Genomic DNA, 12135 nt, shown 5'->3' with positions numbered 1-12135 from the left:
CGAGTCCTCTGCGGGGAGGCGCAGCAGCTTGGTAGCTGCAGGGAACGCTTGGTGAGGGGCTCTTGCCTGCAGCCAGGCAGCCTTTCTGCAGGCCTGTGGGGAGGGGCTTTTCCGACAGTCAGGAGCCAACCATAATCTGGGATACCGTTTCTCTCTTTTTTCTTTTCTGAGATGGAGTCTCGCTCTGTCACCCAGGCTGGAGTGCAGTGATGCAATCTTGGCTCACTGCAACCTTCGCCTGCCAGGTTCAAGCGATTCTCCTGCCTCAGCCTCCCAAGTAGCTAGGATTACAGGCATGCGCCATGAGGCCCAGCTAATTTTTGTATTTTTAGTAGAGATGGGGTTTCGCCACGTTGGCCAGGCTGGTCTTGAACTCCGACCTCAAGTGATCCACCCACCTCGGCCTCCCAAACTGTTGGGATTACAGGCGTGAGCCACCGCGCCCGGCCAGGGTACCATTTCTAATCCTGGTGGTGAACACCAGCAACACTGATGGCATTGTGTTAAGCAGCCTGGGATTTAATGTGATTTATGGGGCATGTTAACATTCAGGCACAAGGGCCCCTCTGAGACGCACTGGAAAGAAGGCCTGCCCTAGACTGACAACTTGAGACCAGTGTGGCTGCATGAGGGGGTCAGCAGACGGCCCCTCAGTGTGGCAGCATGAAGGGGATCAGATGTCCCCGCAGTGTGGCTGCATGAGGGGATCAGATGTCCCCGCAGTGTGGCTGCATGAGGGGGGTCAGGGGACGGCCCCAGGCCTCCAGCAGACCCACTGGGTTCCTGTTCTCAAAGCCAAGGCTCTGACAGAACCATCTTTGCCTCTAGCTCCTAAGAAGGGTGCTGACTTTTGAACTACTTTCATCATTTGAAAAACAGCCTACACCCTTACACTGTGTCCACAGAAGCCATGGGGACATCTGAGTCTACTCCAGAGGATGTACATTATTTCACACGTACATGGCTCTACACAGATTAGATACCTCCGGCATGTGGCCCTGGGCTGACTGTGGCCTTCCGCTTATCACTGGACCTTAGCGCTGGGACGTTTGCTGGGAACTCGCACTTCCTCTTCAGGGTGGCAGCCTCGTTGCAGCTCTCCAAGTACCTGTGTGAAGGCATGAACCACTGGTGAGGCCACACGACATGAGAGGCGGGAAGGTGCGTGAGATGGTGGAGACTCGGCTGGAAATGCCGGTGTACCTGATGACGCTGTCCAAGCAGCTGATCTGCTGGTAGGAGCAGGTGGGCTGGTCCTTGCAGGCCAACTCCTCGGGGAAGCTGACCCCCAGGCTGTCCTTTTCCACGGCAGGGGCAGCTTTCATCTCAGCTGGGGGATTAGTTTGCATTTCTGAAGGAATGGCAAAATTGTTCTTTCATTTATTTTTCTCCCAAAGAAAACACTGTGCATTTAGAAAGCATTTTCGTTCTACCTGAAGACAGGGCTGGGGACTCAGATTCTGCTTCATGGGTATGGAAGCCTGGGGACAGCCTGGCATCTGGCAGCCCTGTGGGCACAAGCACCACAGTGCCGTCCACAGAGAGACCTGGGAGGGAGCCGCTGCCCAGCCTGGTGTCTGCTTCTCTCTGGGGTCTAGGCTGTGCCCAGGGGTCAGGGACTCAGCAGTGGGAGACAGCAGTTCTCACTTAACTCTTAAACTTTCAGGGCCAATGAGAACCCACGTACTTTATGCTCCTCCTGGGCCAGGCCAGTGTTTTCAAGGTGATCCCTGCTAGTAACAATTATGATGGCAACTGCCTCCTCACTGTGCTGCAGATTCGACTCTTGCCCCAATGACGTTCATCACATGCCTGTCCCCCAGGGGCCCTCGAGCACAGAGCTGTGTCTAGCTCATTAGTGTGTCCCCAACACCCAGCACAGAGTCCAGCAGGCAGCATGTCCACCAACACATCCCCAAGGCCAAAAGTCCTAGCAGTGTCTGGCTGGTGCTCCCCACAGGAGGCTTCGGCCTGAGCACAGACAATGAGCAAGGGCCCACCACGGGGAGGGGACTGGGATGCATGCATGTGTGCACACACGTGTCTGGGTGCATGCTGTGAGAAATACATGCAGGACAGAGGAGCAGCATGAATCTGAACCCACGCATGACAGTGTGAAGCTGCCTGGGAAGTGTGGCGCTGTGGTAGGAAAGGGCTGCTGCAATGGGGGTGGGTCGGCAGCCCCTGAGTGGCACTCTCCACTTCAGACAGGTTTGGTTTGAGTGTAGGTGGATGCTGGCCAAACCATCGGCAGTTGTGTGTGTGTGTGTGAGTGAAGGGTTTGCAAGTGTAAACATACAGCCATATAGCCACTCTGTACAGCAAGAACGAGCGGCCCAGGCCGTGGCTCCCAGGCACACCCAGAGGGCAGGCCACGGTGCAGGAAGGCACAGCTGGCCACAGCTCCCCAGGCCTGCACACCTAGCCACACCCGCCAGGCCTGCAGAGCATCAGGTGCCCAGTGTGGACATCAGTGCCTGCACTGGCGGCGTGCAGGACTGGGCTGCTCTCGCCTCTTGGAAGCTGCAGACTGTGCTGAACACAGAAGGGGGTGTGGCACGGCTACAAGGTAGACTCCCTGCCAGCCAGAGTCAGCATTCAACCCAGGTTCCCTCTTCTCATGTGGCCATTCTCTAGTTTCAGTAAGGAAATGCTGAATTTTTTTTTTTACCTGTAACGGATTTTTTCTTTTGTTCTCCAGATTCGTGAGAATAATGACTTCTATTTTTGGTCTTGTTACCATTTTTACAAATTTCCTTGAAGAAAAACAAAATGAACACGTTATTCATTCTAGGAGACCTCCTTCAGTCTGTCCCGCAAAGTGAGAACAGAGGATGGCTGAAATAATTTCAGCAACACAGAAGGAAATTGTGAATGACAAATTTGACAGGTGTGGAGCTAGATAAAACCTCTTTGATGATCCTAAATAATAATAAAAAATAAAGCAAAACGGCACATTACATTTTCTTTTCTTTTCTTTTTTAAGACAGAGTCTTGCTCTGTCACCCAGGCTGGAGTGCAGTGACGCAATCTTGTCTCTCCACAACCTCTGCCTCCTGGGTTCAAGCCATTCTCCTGCCTCAGCCTCCCCAGGAGCTGGGATTACAGGAGCACCATGCCTGGCTAATTTTTGTATTTTTAGTAGAGACGGGGTTTCACCATGTTGCTCAGGCTGTTCTTGAACTCCTGACCTTAGGTGATACGCCTGCCTCGGCCTCCCAAAGTGCTGGGATTACAGGCGTGAATCACCGCACCCAGCCCACATTTTCTTCTTTCTATCCTAGTTAAATCTTCACTTTTGCTTGTCTGTTTTAAATAATTTTCAACCAACACTTAGCTATGGTTTCTAGCTCTTTCAACTCTTAAGAGATTAAAAAGTCCCAAGTGAACAAAGTTTAGGAAGGAAGCAGAAACAGCTGCGATCATGAAGCCTCTCTCCTAACTGCCAAAGGTTGTCTTGAGTGCGCTTTTTAACTCTGGAGGGACATCCACAAACTCATCTTCTCAGGGAGAATGGAAGGGGACGTACGGCTCTCCTCTGGCGTGAGTCCTCATGGCCGTTGCTGTCGCTGGAGGAGGTCTGGCTCATAAGGTGCTCATGGGACCCGTTGCTGCCCAGACTCCCGTAGCCACTGGAGCCGCTGTGGGGGACGGGCTGGGGAGACAGCAGACAGCGCTACAGACACAGCCAGGGCTGCTGAGCTGCGCATGTGGCCCCCTGCCCACACACCCTGTTTCACAGAGAGGATGGTGACCTGCCTAAGGCTACATGGCAAAGACCAGGGGAGCTGAGGTTTAAACCCCAGGGTCAGTTCCAGAGGTAGACTCCCAGCCTCCAGCCGCGGTGCGCCGACCCAGACCCAGACATGCAGTCACCGAGGAGACGGCACCAAAGGAATGTGTCCAACCCGCTCATCAACGCATGGCTGCAGCCAGCCACGCCTCTATGGAGGGGTTTAAAACAAACAAGATGTGATGACAGCTTCACGCCACAGCCTCCGGGAACTGACAGGCGGACGCCTACTCAGGCGAGGGGTTGACTGCAGTGGGCCTGATTTTTTTAGGGACCTTGAGTACAATGTCCCTTCCCTAAGTCCCACTGCTCTGGATTAGAATGAGCCCCTGCACCACTGAGAGGTCACTCTGGGACTATGCAGCCTGTGTCAGATCACGGGGTCTGCACATGTCCTTCAGCTACTCACTCAGGGCTGCAGTTCAGACAAGGTCGAATGCAAGGCTGGAGAGAGCCAAGGGTACTATGGACTGTCTTGGACTAGCACAGTCTATGCCCAAACTGTCCCCTGGGGGATGTTCAGAGAATGACAGATGAAGCTGTCTGAGTGGGTGTGCCAGGACCAGGGTTCAGAGCCCATGTCCTCCACAGGGGGTGCTCAGGCTGCTACCTGGGAGGAGGGCATGCAGGCGCCACACCCACCTGCAGCAGGAGCCGGTGGATCTGCTCCGTGAGCTCCTGAATGCTGGGGTGCAGGGCCTTCTCCTCTGTGCAGGGGTGGGCTGCAAACACGTCCTCATTCAAAGGGCCCCTGCGTGGTTTTAATTCATCTTGTTAGATGGGGCCCCACAGGGGGACCTCTCTGGCGTGACTGTATAGCCACTACATGCTGCCTGCCTGGGCGGGCCCTCTGCCTCTCCCCTGCAGCCCCCCAGGCTTCTGCCTGTCCACTCCCTACTCTGCCGAATGAGGTCCCTCCCACCTGGGGTCAGAGGACAGGTCACCCCTGCCTACCAGCCTGGGGCTCCAGATTGGTGGCAGGAGGCAAGGTTTCGATCTTGGCCTCTCAGCCCCTCCCTATGCCATCTGTTGCTGGGAGGTGAGGACAGCCCGAGATCCCCACCCGAGACCCCTGAGCCACCTCGGGCCCTTGGAGCACTCACACCCTGACTTTGTGTCTCCCAATGATGAAGGAGATTTTCCTGCTCCATGGGTTGATGAAGCTGGACCAGCTGGTGTCCAGCGTGATGTACTCCCCGTTCCGGGCGCGAAACCGAATGGGAGAATAGTCGAAAGGCTGCCCGCCTGACTGCAGGACTAGAAGAGCAAAAGCCAGCATTCAGGGGAAAAGGGGAGCAAACAGGATTTACAGTAGAGAGAGACAAGTCAAGATTCACTCAGGCCCGGGATCATTTGCAAACTGTAGGGATATGAACACTTCTTCAAAGCCACTGCTTTCAACCTCTCGTTTTTGCTGTAGATTACCAGGAGGCTGTTTCCAGCAGGAGCTGTTTCATCCCATGTTTCACCTCTGCTAGTGTCACTTGCGTCTGTGAGGGCTGGGCTTGGTGAGGACATGCACTGTCACTCCCCTGGCCTGGTGAGAACCTTCCTAGCCACAGATGAACTGGTCTCCCCTCCTCCCATGCGCCACTGAAGCCAACAGTAAACATGAGATGCCACGGACTCTGGCCACGGAATGAGAAACAACTGGCCACAAAGGAACTCACATGAGTTTACCCCTCTCTCTCGACTCCACTGGGCACTGCAGTGCCAGGAGTGAGGTGGCGAGGCAGGCGTCTACCACCTGGTTGTCCTTAGCTGATCTGACCCGTCAGAGCTAGACTGGTCCCAAGAAGCAGCCCCAAGGACACACGAACTTCCGCCAAACACTTCAGGATGTACCGTGAAAAGGGGACCTACTCTTTTTGTGGATGGCCAGCATCAAGGGCCTGTCACTAGGGTGGAGCTGCACGAGCACTGGGGTTTCAATCAGGTCCTGAGGTAGGTAGCCCAGGAGAGGGACCGCCCTGGAAGGCAAGCAGACACACGCTAGGATCGGCGTCCAAACAGCGGAGGAGACTGTCACTAAGAACCATCTTATTCCCTGGAAAGAGAAGATACACTCCAAACCCCACCCCCCCCCCCCCCCCCCATCAAAAGTTGGACTAACAGAACCAGTTAGACTTTCAATCAATAGCAAATGAAGGTTCACTGTCCAGGACGCCGAAGGAGGCTCCCTCTGCTGGGGCCTGAGTTCAGCTCTGCGTTTCACCTCCCGAAAGGTAAGTCATGATCATGCTTTTGTTTTCTTCCTTCCAGCATCTTTTTCTTTTTCGGTGTCATTCATTAGTTTGGCCACATGTGACCTGGCATGGATTTTTGCTTAACAAGTTTCGCCTGGGCCTCGGAAAACCCTTTGTATGTGCTTCTTTTCCAGCCTGGTCTCATGTGACTTTGGCCTCAGCGTCCAGTTGGTTTACTGTGGCTTCTCTGGAGTCTCGGTGGCTGGCTGGGCCTCTGCCCTGTGCACTCATGCCTCGTCCTGGAGCTGTGGCTTTGCTCCGTTGCAGGACGGAGCTGAACTTCAGCAGCACCTTCCGCTTCTGTTTGCGCCCAGCGCCCTCTGCCGGCTCCACCGACCGTTTCTTCTCCCCAGCTGCCTCTTAACACTTGTTGCATCCAAACCAATGTTTCCTCAAATTCTGCTGCTTGTGTGGAAGGATTTTCCCTGTGAATCTTTAGACCATGGTGCAGAACTTTCTCACGGGCCTGGCATTATTCTTTGATTTCCTCCTTCTTGTCTGAGGCTCTCTCTTCAGGCCTCATGTTTTCCTTTGGACAGGACATACAGAATGTTCCTGGCATCTGGCATCCGTCCCATCAAGGCCTTGCTGAAGGAGGAAGAGGAGGAAGGAAGAGGAGAAGAGCGGGGGAACAGGAAGGAAAAAGAGGGGGAGGAGGAAGAGGAGGGAGCAGAAAGGGGGTGGAGGATGAAAAGAAGGAGGGGAGGAGGAGGGGGAGCCCTGGCCACCTGCTCTGGCTGGCCTTGGGTTTTGTGAGCTAGGCCGCACATAAAACTTCAACAAGGAGAGCCTGCAGGCTGTGGCCCATCATGCCAGGTGCACCTGTCTGCCAACCTCCCTGCCCAGGGCTGAGCTGGACACCAAGTTGGCACGGGAGTGGATTACAGACAGTTCTCAGATCTCTGAAGGAAGAAAAGTCTCCCGAGGCTGCTTTACATATATGGCCCCAGGCCCTGCCCTCCAAGATCCTGGTTCTGCAGGGCAGGGTGGTGTCCAGAAGCCTGCATCTGCAAACTGGCTCTGCCCCAGGCAGCCCCGCGGACACACCTGAGTAACCTGGAGCTGGAAGTGACGGATCCCTTCTTACCCACAGAGCCTCCCAAGGAGGCTGTGTGGCCCTGACTCCAAGGATGAGGGCCTGTGTCCCTGGGCCAAGAGCAGAGGAGGGAGAGGCCTTGATCCTCCAGCTTCTAGGAGGTGACCTGGTTAATTTTAGGAACCCAGCACACTGGTGCTTCTTGGTCCACTTCCTGTGGTATCTTGAGGTCACTTTTCTGTGACTACTGCCAGCAACCCACGCATTTTTTTCTTTTTTTTTTTGAGACAGGGTCTTTTGCTGTGACCTAGGCTGGAGTGCAGTGGTGCAATCATAGCTCACCGTAGCCTTGAACTCCTATGCTCAGTGATTCCCCCTGCCTCAGCCTCTGAGTAGCTGGGACTACAGGTGCACAACACCACACCCAGCTAATTTTTATTTTTATTTTGCAGAGACAGGGTCTTGCTATGTTTTGAACTCCTGGTTTCAAACAGGCTGGTTTCAAACTCCTGGCCTCAAGTGATCCTCCTATCTCAGCTTCTCAGAGTGCTAGGCTTGTAAGTGTGAGCTACTGCACCCAGCCGGCCCAAGTGTTTTCGGAGTCTTCATGCATTTGTGGAGGAGCTGGGAGAAGATGCATGGTGGGGGCAGAAGCCACTCAGAACATGGGTGCTCCCAAATCTCACTGAGACCGTTTGCACCTGCTACAGCACCCTGAGGGGGAGACCCAGACAGAGGGACCCAAGTGGGGCTCTGAGGCATGAAGAAAATCCTGTCTCCTGGAGAAGCCTCTAGCACACAGGCTGGGATCCAGCCAATGGCATCTCTGGCTTCCACCCTGACACTGGTCCCAGGCAACAGCGCCTCTGTCTGGACCATCGTCTACTCCGAATGGGTTTACATGGGAGAATTAAGACAGGCTCAATTAGAACAATCAACAGCTCTCCAGAAAGCCTCAATTACACCATGTGCATACCTTAGGAAGTTTTCAGTGTAATTCCATAATTATTTCATTGCTTGTATATAATTACATGTTTTTGTCCATTATCATGTAATTATAAAACCAAGATGCAGTCTTGGCTTTGGCTAAATAGCTTTTATATCAAAAACACGAAAAAGGGGGTGGGTCAAGACCACGTACCTTTCGTCCACATCCTGGAACAAACAATTTGGCGTATGGGTGGTTGTAAAAATTCTCTTTTCAGGAGGAATTCTAGGGGCTGAAAGAATAGAATATTGCACACATTTGTGATCCTGAGAACTGCATATTTAATGTTATATTAAAAGTACCAGAAAACACCCTGTAGATTCAGAGTAATGAGCAGCTAAAGAAAAAATTAAAACATGGACTCTGAACAACAGAGCCTGCCACACTGAGAACCTTAACGCTGGTTATGGGATCACTGGCCAGCCTTCTTAGCTTCTTTGCATGCTAGTTTTAGTCTAGTAAATCGAAACTGCCATGTTAACAAAACCACACAGACCACGTAAAGACTACTCTTAGCAAAATAAGGCTGGAAGGCCATCTTTACGATTTTTTTTTTTTTTTTTTTTGAGACGGAGTCTTGCTTCATCGCCCAGGCCGGGGTGCAGTGGCACGATCTCGGCTCATTGCAACCTCTGCCTCCCGGGTTCAAGCGATTATCCTGCCTCAGCCTCCCCAGTAGTTGGGACTACAGGCGCGTGCCACCACGCCCGGCTAATTTTTTGTATTTTTAGTTGAGACAGGGTTTCACGGTGTTAGCCAGGATGGTCTTGATCTCCTGACCTCGTGATCCACCCACCCTGGCCACCCAAAGTGCTGGGATTACAGGCATGAGCCACTGCGCCCGGCCCCATCTTTATGATGTTTAAGATGAAACTACAGTGATCTGACACATTATTTTTAGGAAAATGAGTTACATACTTGGATTCAAATTTTTTTTTTTTTTTTTAATGAGACAGGGTCTCACTATGTTGCCCAGGATGGTCTCAAATGCCCAGGCTCAAGAGATCCTCCCACCTCAGCCTCCCAAAGTGCCAGACCACCAGCATGAGCCACTGCACCTGGTCTGGATTCAGATTTCTTAGCAAATGTCACTGTACTGGAGAACTTCACAGTTTAGAAACTTGACAAAGGTGGACAAAGGTGATAGAATAATTTGCATAAAGTGAGTCATATATCCAAAATTTTCCTCAATTCATGGACAAAACATTCAAAATTCCAACATTTTTCATTCTTGAAGGAGACTGGTAATTTGGGGGAATAACTTGTTGAACTCTATGTACCCTCTCTAAACCTTACTATTTGGAAAAGAACATTCTGTAATACACGCAGGAACACATCAAACATTGTAGAGAGAGTCACATACTTAAAATATTTCTATCACTTTTAAGAAGGCTGTCATTTGGCTGGGTGCAGTGGCTCGCGCCTGTAATCCCACATTTTGGGAGGCCGAGACAGGTGGATTGTCTGAGCTCAGGAGTTCGAGACCAGCCTGGGCAACACAGTGAAACCCCGTCTCTACTAAAATACCAAAAAAAAAAAAATTTGTTGGGTGTGGCAGCATCCACCTGTAGTCCCAGGTACTCGGGAGGCTGAGGCAGGAGAATTGCTAGAATCCGGGAGGCGGAGGTTGCAGTGAGCTGAGATAGCACCACTGCACTCCAGCCTAGGAGAAAGAGCAAGACTCCGTCTCTTAAAAAAAATTAAAAAGCTGTCATTCACCACAGAGAAGGTGGTGAGCACAGCAGAGCAGACTCAGCTGGCTTCCCCGGGTTCAGCAGTTGCAGAATGCACCTGCCTTCAGAGAATCTGGAGATCATGTGACTCGCTCAGCAGCCATGGTGAGCACCTACAGTTCCCGGCCAGGGATTTCGGCCAATACAAGGACCAAGATGCCACAAAGCGGGCTCTTAAGAGGGACCACAGGAAGGACCCATCAAGGTGGCACAATGCCTTGTATCCTCGAGCTTCAAGAGAAGAGCCCAGATATTATTTTGGGGGTGGGGTAGCCAGAAGAGCTAATGGACCAAGAGGGTCATGGTGAGGTGAGCTGGATTCTGTGAGTGAGGTGGCAACAGGAGCAGAGACTGTGGTCCCGAATGCTGGGCATACAGAGGCACAGCAAGCCTTGTATGGAGGCTGATTCACCTGGAGAGTCATGTCAGTGCATGTCTGTCTGGGAGGAAGGGAAATCCCAGGAAAAGTTAGGATGGGACAAGGTGGGGAGGGAGGGATGCCCAGCACTTCATTTCTTGGGGGCTGAGGAACTGTTTGGGGTTCTGGAGCAGGCAGCGACATCAGTGCCCTTCAGAGGGGCCCATTAGGCTGAGGCATGGGGCAGGGGATGAGGATGGGAAGGATGTGGGGCCCCAGACCTGTCGGGGCTGTTCCCACTTTGTGGACAAAAGGCAGAGCAGCCAGGGAAAGGGGAGAAGGGGTCACAGCACTGGTGTGGACAGGGGTGAGAGATGCTGGCACCCAGATGCCGTGATCTGCCGTGGGGAGGGCCGCATGACAAGCAGGGTGTGCTGAGTCTCCAGAAAGATGGGGACCCTGCCCGAGGTGAGGTGGAGAGGCCAAGGCTGGGGAACCGCAGCTGGGAGTCCGTTGTACAGATGTTATGTGTGAACCACAGGAGTAACTGAGGGGGAGCCAGAGACAACGTCTGCCCTCGCCCTGGGCTTGGCTGTTACCTTCATAACCAGAGTGCACTCTCTCTGCCAGCAGAAGGCAGCAAAGCTGACTCTCAGCACCTTGTTGGTCCTGCACCTTGACCAGGTAGGGCGTCATGCGGAAGGGGTGGTAGCGGATCTCATTCTCGTGGCTTTTCCCGACACTGTGGAGAAGAGCCACGCTCAAAGTTTGGAACTGTGATACAGGAACAGTCCCGTTCTGTTTCCTCCACACCTGGGCCCCATGCCACGCTGCAGGTGATGTGTACCTCTGCTCTGCCTGAGGAGCTGGGCCTGCCCCCCTGCCCTCTTCAGTCCCTCCCGCAGTCCCATCATACCGAAGGGCAAATCAGAGTTGACACCCCCACCAGTGGGAGTGCTCCACAGCCCTTCTCTGGAGCAGCCTGCACTCTGGGTTGGTAAAGCAGACAGAAAAGGGGTGCTGCTCCCGCCAGGGGTCCTCGGCCCTGACTCCTGAGGGTGCCAGGGTCTGGCTTAGGGTCACTCCTGACAGTGCAGCTGGATGCTCAATCAGTCACCCTGGTTTGGACCAAGACCCTTGTCGGGAAAGCTATGGGTCTCTCCCCAGAAGAACGCACAGACAACCAAAAGATGCAGTGCTTTCGGAAACTCTGTCAACCCTGGGGTACAGGCCTTTGCAGGAGACAGAGAGAAAGTGGTCCCCTGGCCACCATTTTCCATGAGGGGCAGGTTAAATCACTCCACTGCTGGCCGCATTCTTAGCAACCTGTACACATTTAAAATGTAACTGACTGTGTTTTCTGGTAGACTTCAGAAACAGGCATGCTGAGTCCCTGCGGGCAGGGCTCACGCCCCCCAGCCTCAAGCGGAGCAGCGCTGGGGTGAAATGTTTATACGGTTTTCTAATTTAAGAAAACTGGGAACCAGGCTTACCTGACACGGCAAAAGAAAGATTTCTCCTCCATGCATTCTTGAGTAAAAGAATCTAGAAGAGAGAGCCCAAAGTCATTCAACGAAATCAACAACTAAATACAGTGTTCCTCATTTCTCACAAACAAAAGAGGAGCAGTGGAATCAAGCAAGATTCAAGGTGAAAACTGAAAATTTATGGAAGCACAAAGTAAATCCTTTAGTTGAGAAACCTTCTATTACATTTTTGACTAAAATTACATAACACTTCATGAGTGTGGTGCATTCCAAATTATGCAGTGCTAAAATTCTAGCACCAGGAGGCTTACATTTTCAAAACGGTATATGATGCTGCTGCAAACACACCAACTAACAACCCAGCACACTCATGGTGCACTGCTGCAAACACACCAACTAACCTACAACCGGGCACGCTCATGGTGCACTGCTGCAAACACACCAACTAACCTACAACCGAGCACGCTCATGGTGCACTGCTGCAAACACACCAA

At 52.6% G+C, this 12135-nt stretch overlaps 1 protein-coding gene across 5 annotated transcripts in view; it reads right to left on the bottom strand.

Annotated features, from left to right (window-relative positions):
- The window catches only part of PER2 (period circadian regulator 2), a 45957-nt gene that overhangs the window by 13399 nt on the left and 20423 nt on the right, over positions 1-12135 (bottom strand). For all 5 annotated transcript variants that reach the window (XM_058436838.1, XM_032753252.2, XM_032753239.2 and 2 more), the window contains 10 exons: positions 11648-11699; positions 10754-10896; positions 8217-8295; positions 5657-5763; positions 4897-5050; positions 4436-4544; positions 3530-3655; positions 2672-2756; positions 1204-1351; positions 984-1108 (listed from right to left, as the gene is read on the bottom strand). In XM_058436838.1, coding sequence (XP_058292821.1) covers positions 984-1108; positions 1204-1351; positions 2672-2756; positions 3530-3655; positions 4436-4544; positions 4897-5050; positions 5657-5763; positions 8217-8295; positions 10754-10896; positions 11648-11699 — 1128 coding nt within the window. The remainder of the gene's footprint in view (positions 1-983; positions 1109-1203; positions 1352-2671; positions 2757-3529; positions 3656-4435; positions 4545-4896; positions 5051-5656; positions 5764-8216; positions 8296-10753; positions 10897-11647; positions 11700-12135) is intronic.

This window comes from Hylobates moloch, unplaced genomic scaffold, assembly GCF_009828535.3.
Source record: "Hylobates moloch isolate HMO894 unplaced genomic scaffold, HMol_V3 SCAFFOLD_1, whole genome shotgun sequence".
Taxonomy (NCBI): domain Eukaryota; kingdom Metazoa; phylum Chordata; class Mammalia; order Primates; family Hylobatidae; genus Hylobates; species Hylobates moloch.
This window is presented reverse-complemented; position numbering and strand designations above follow the sequence as displayed.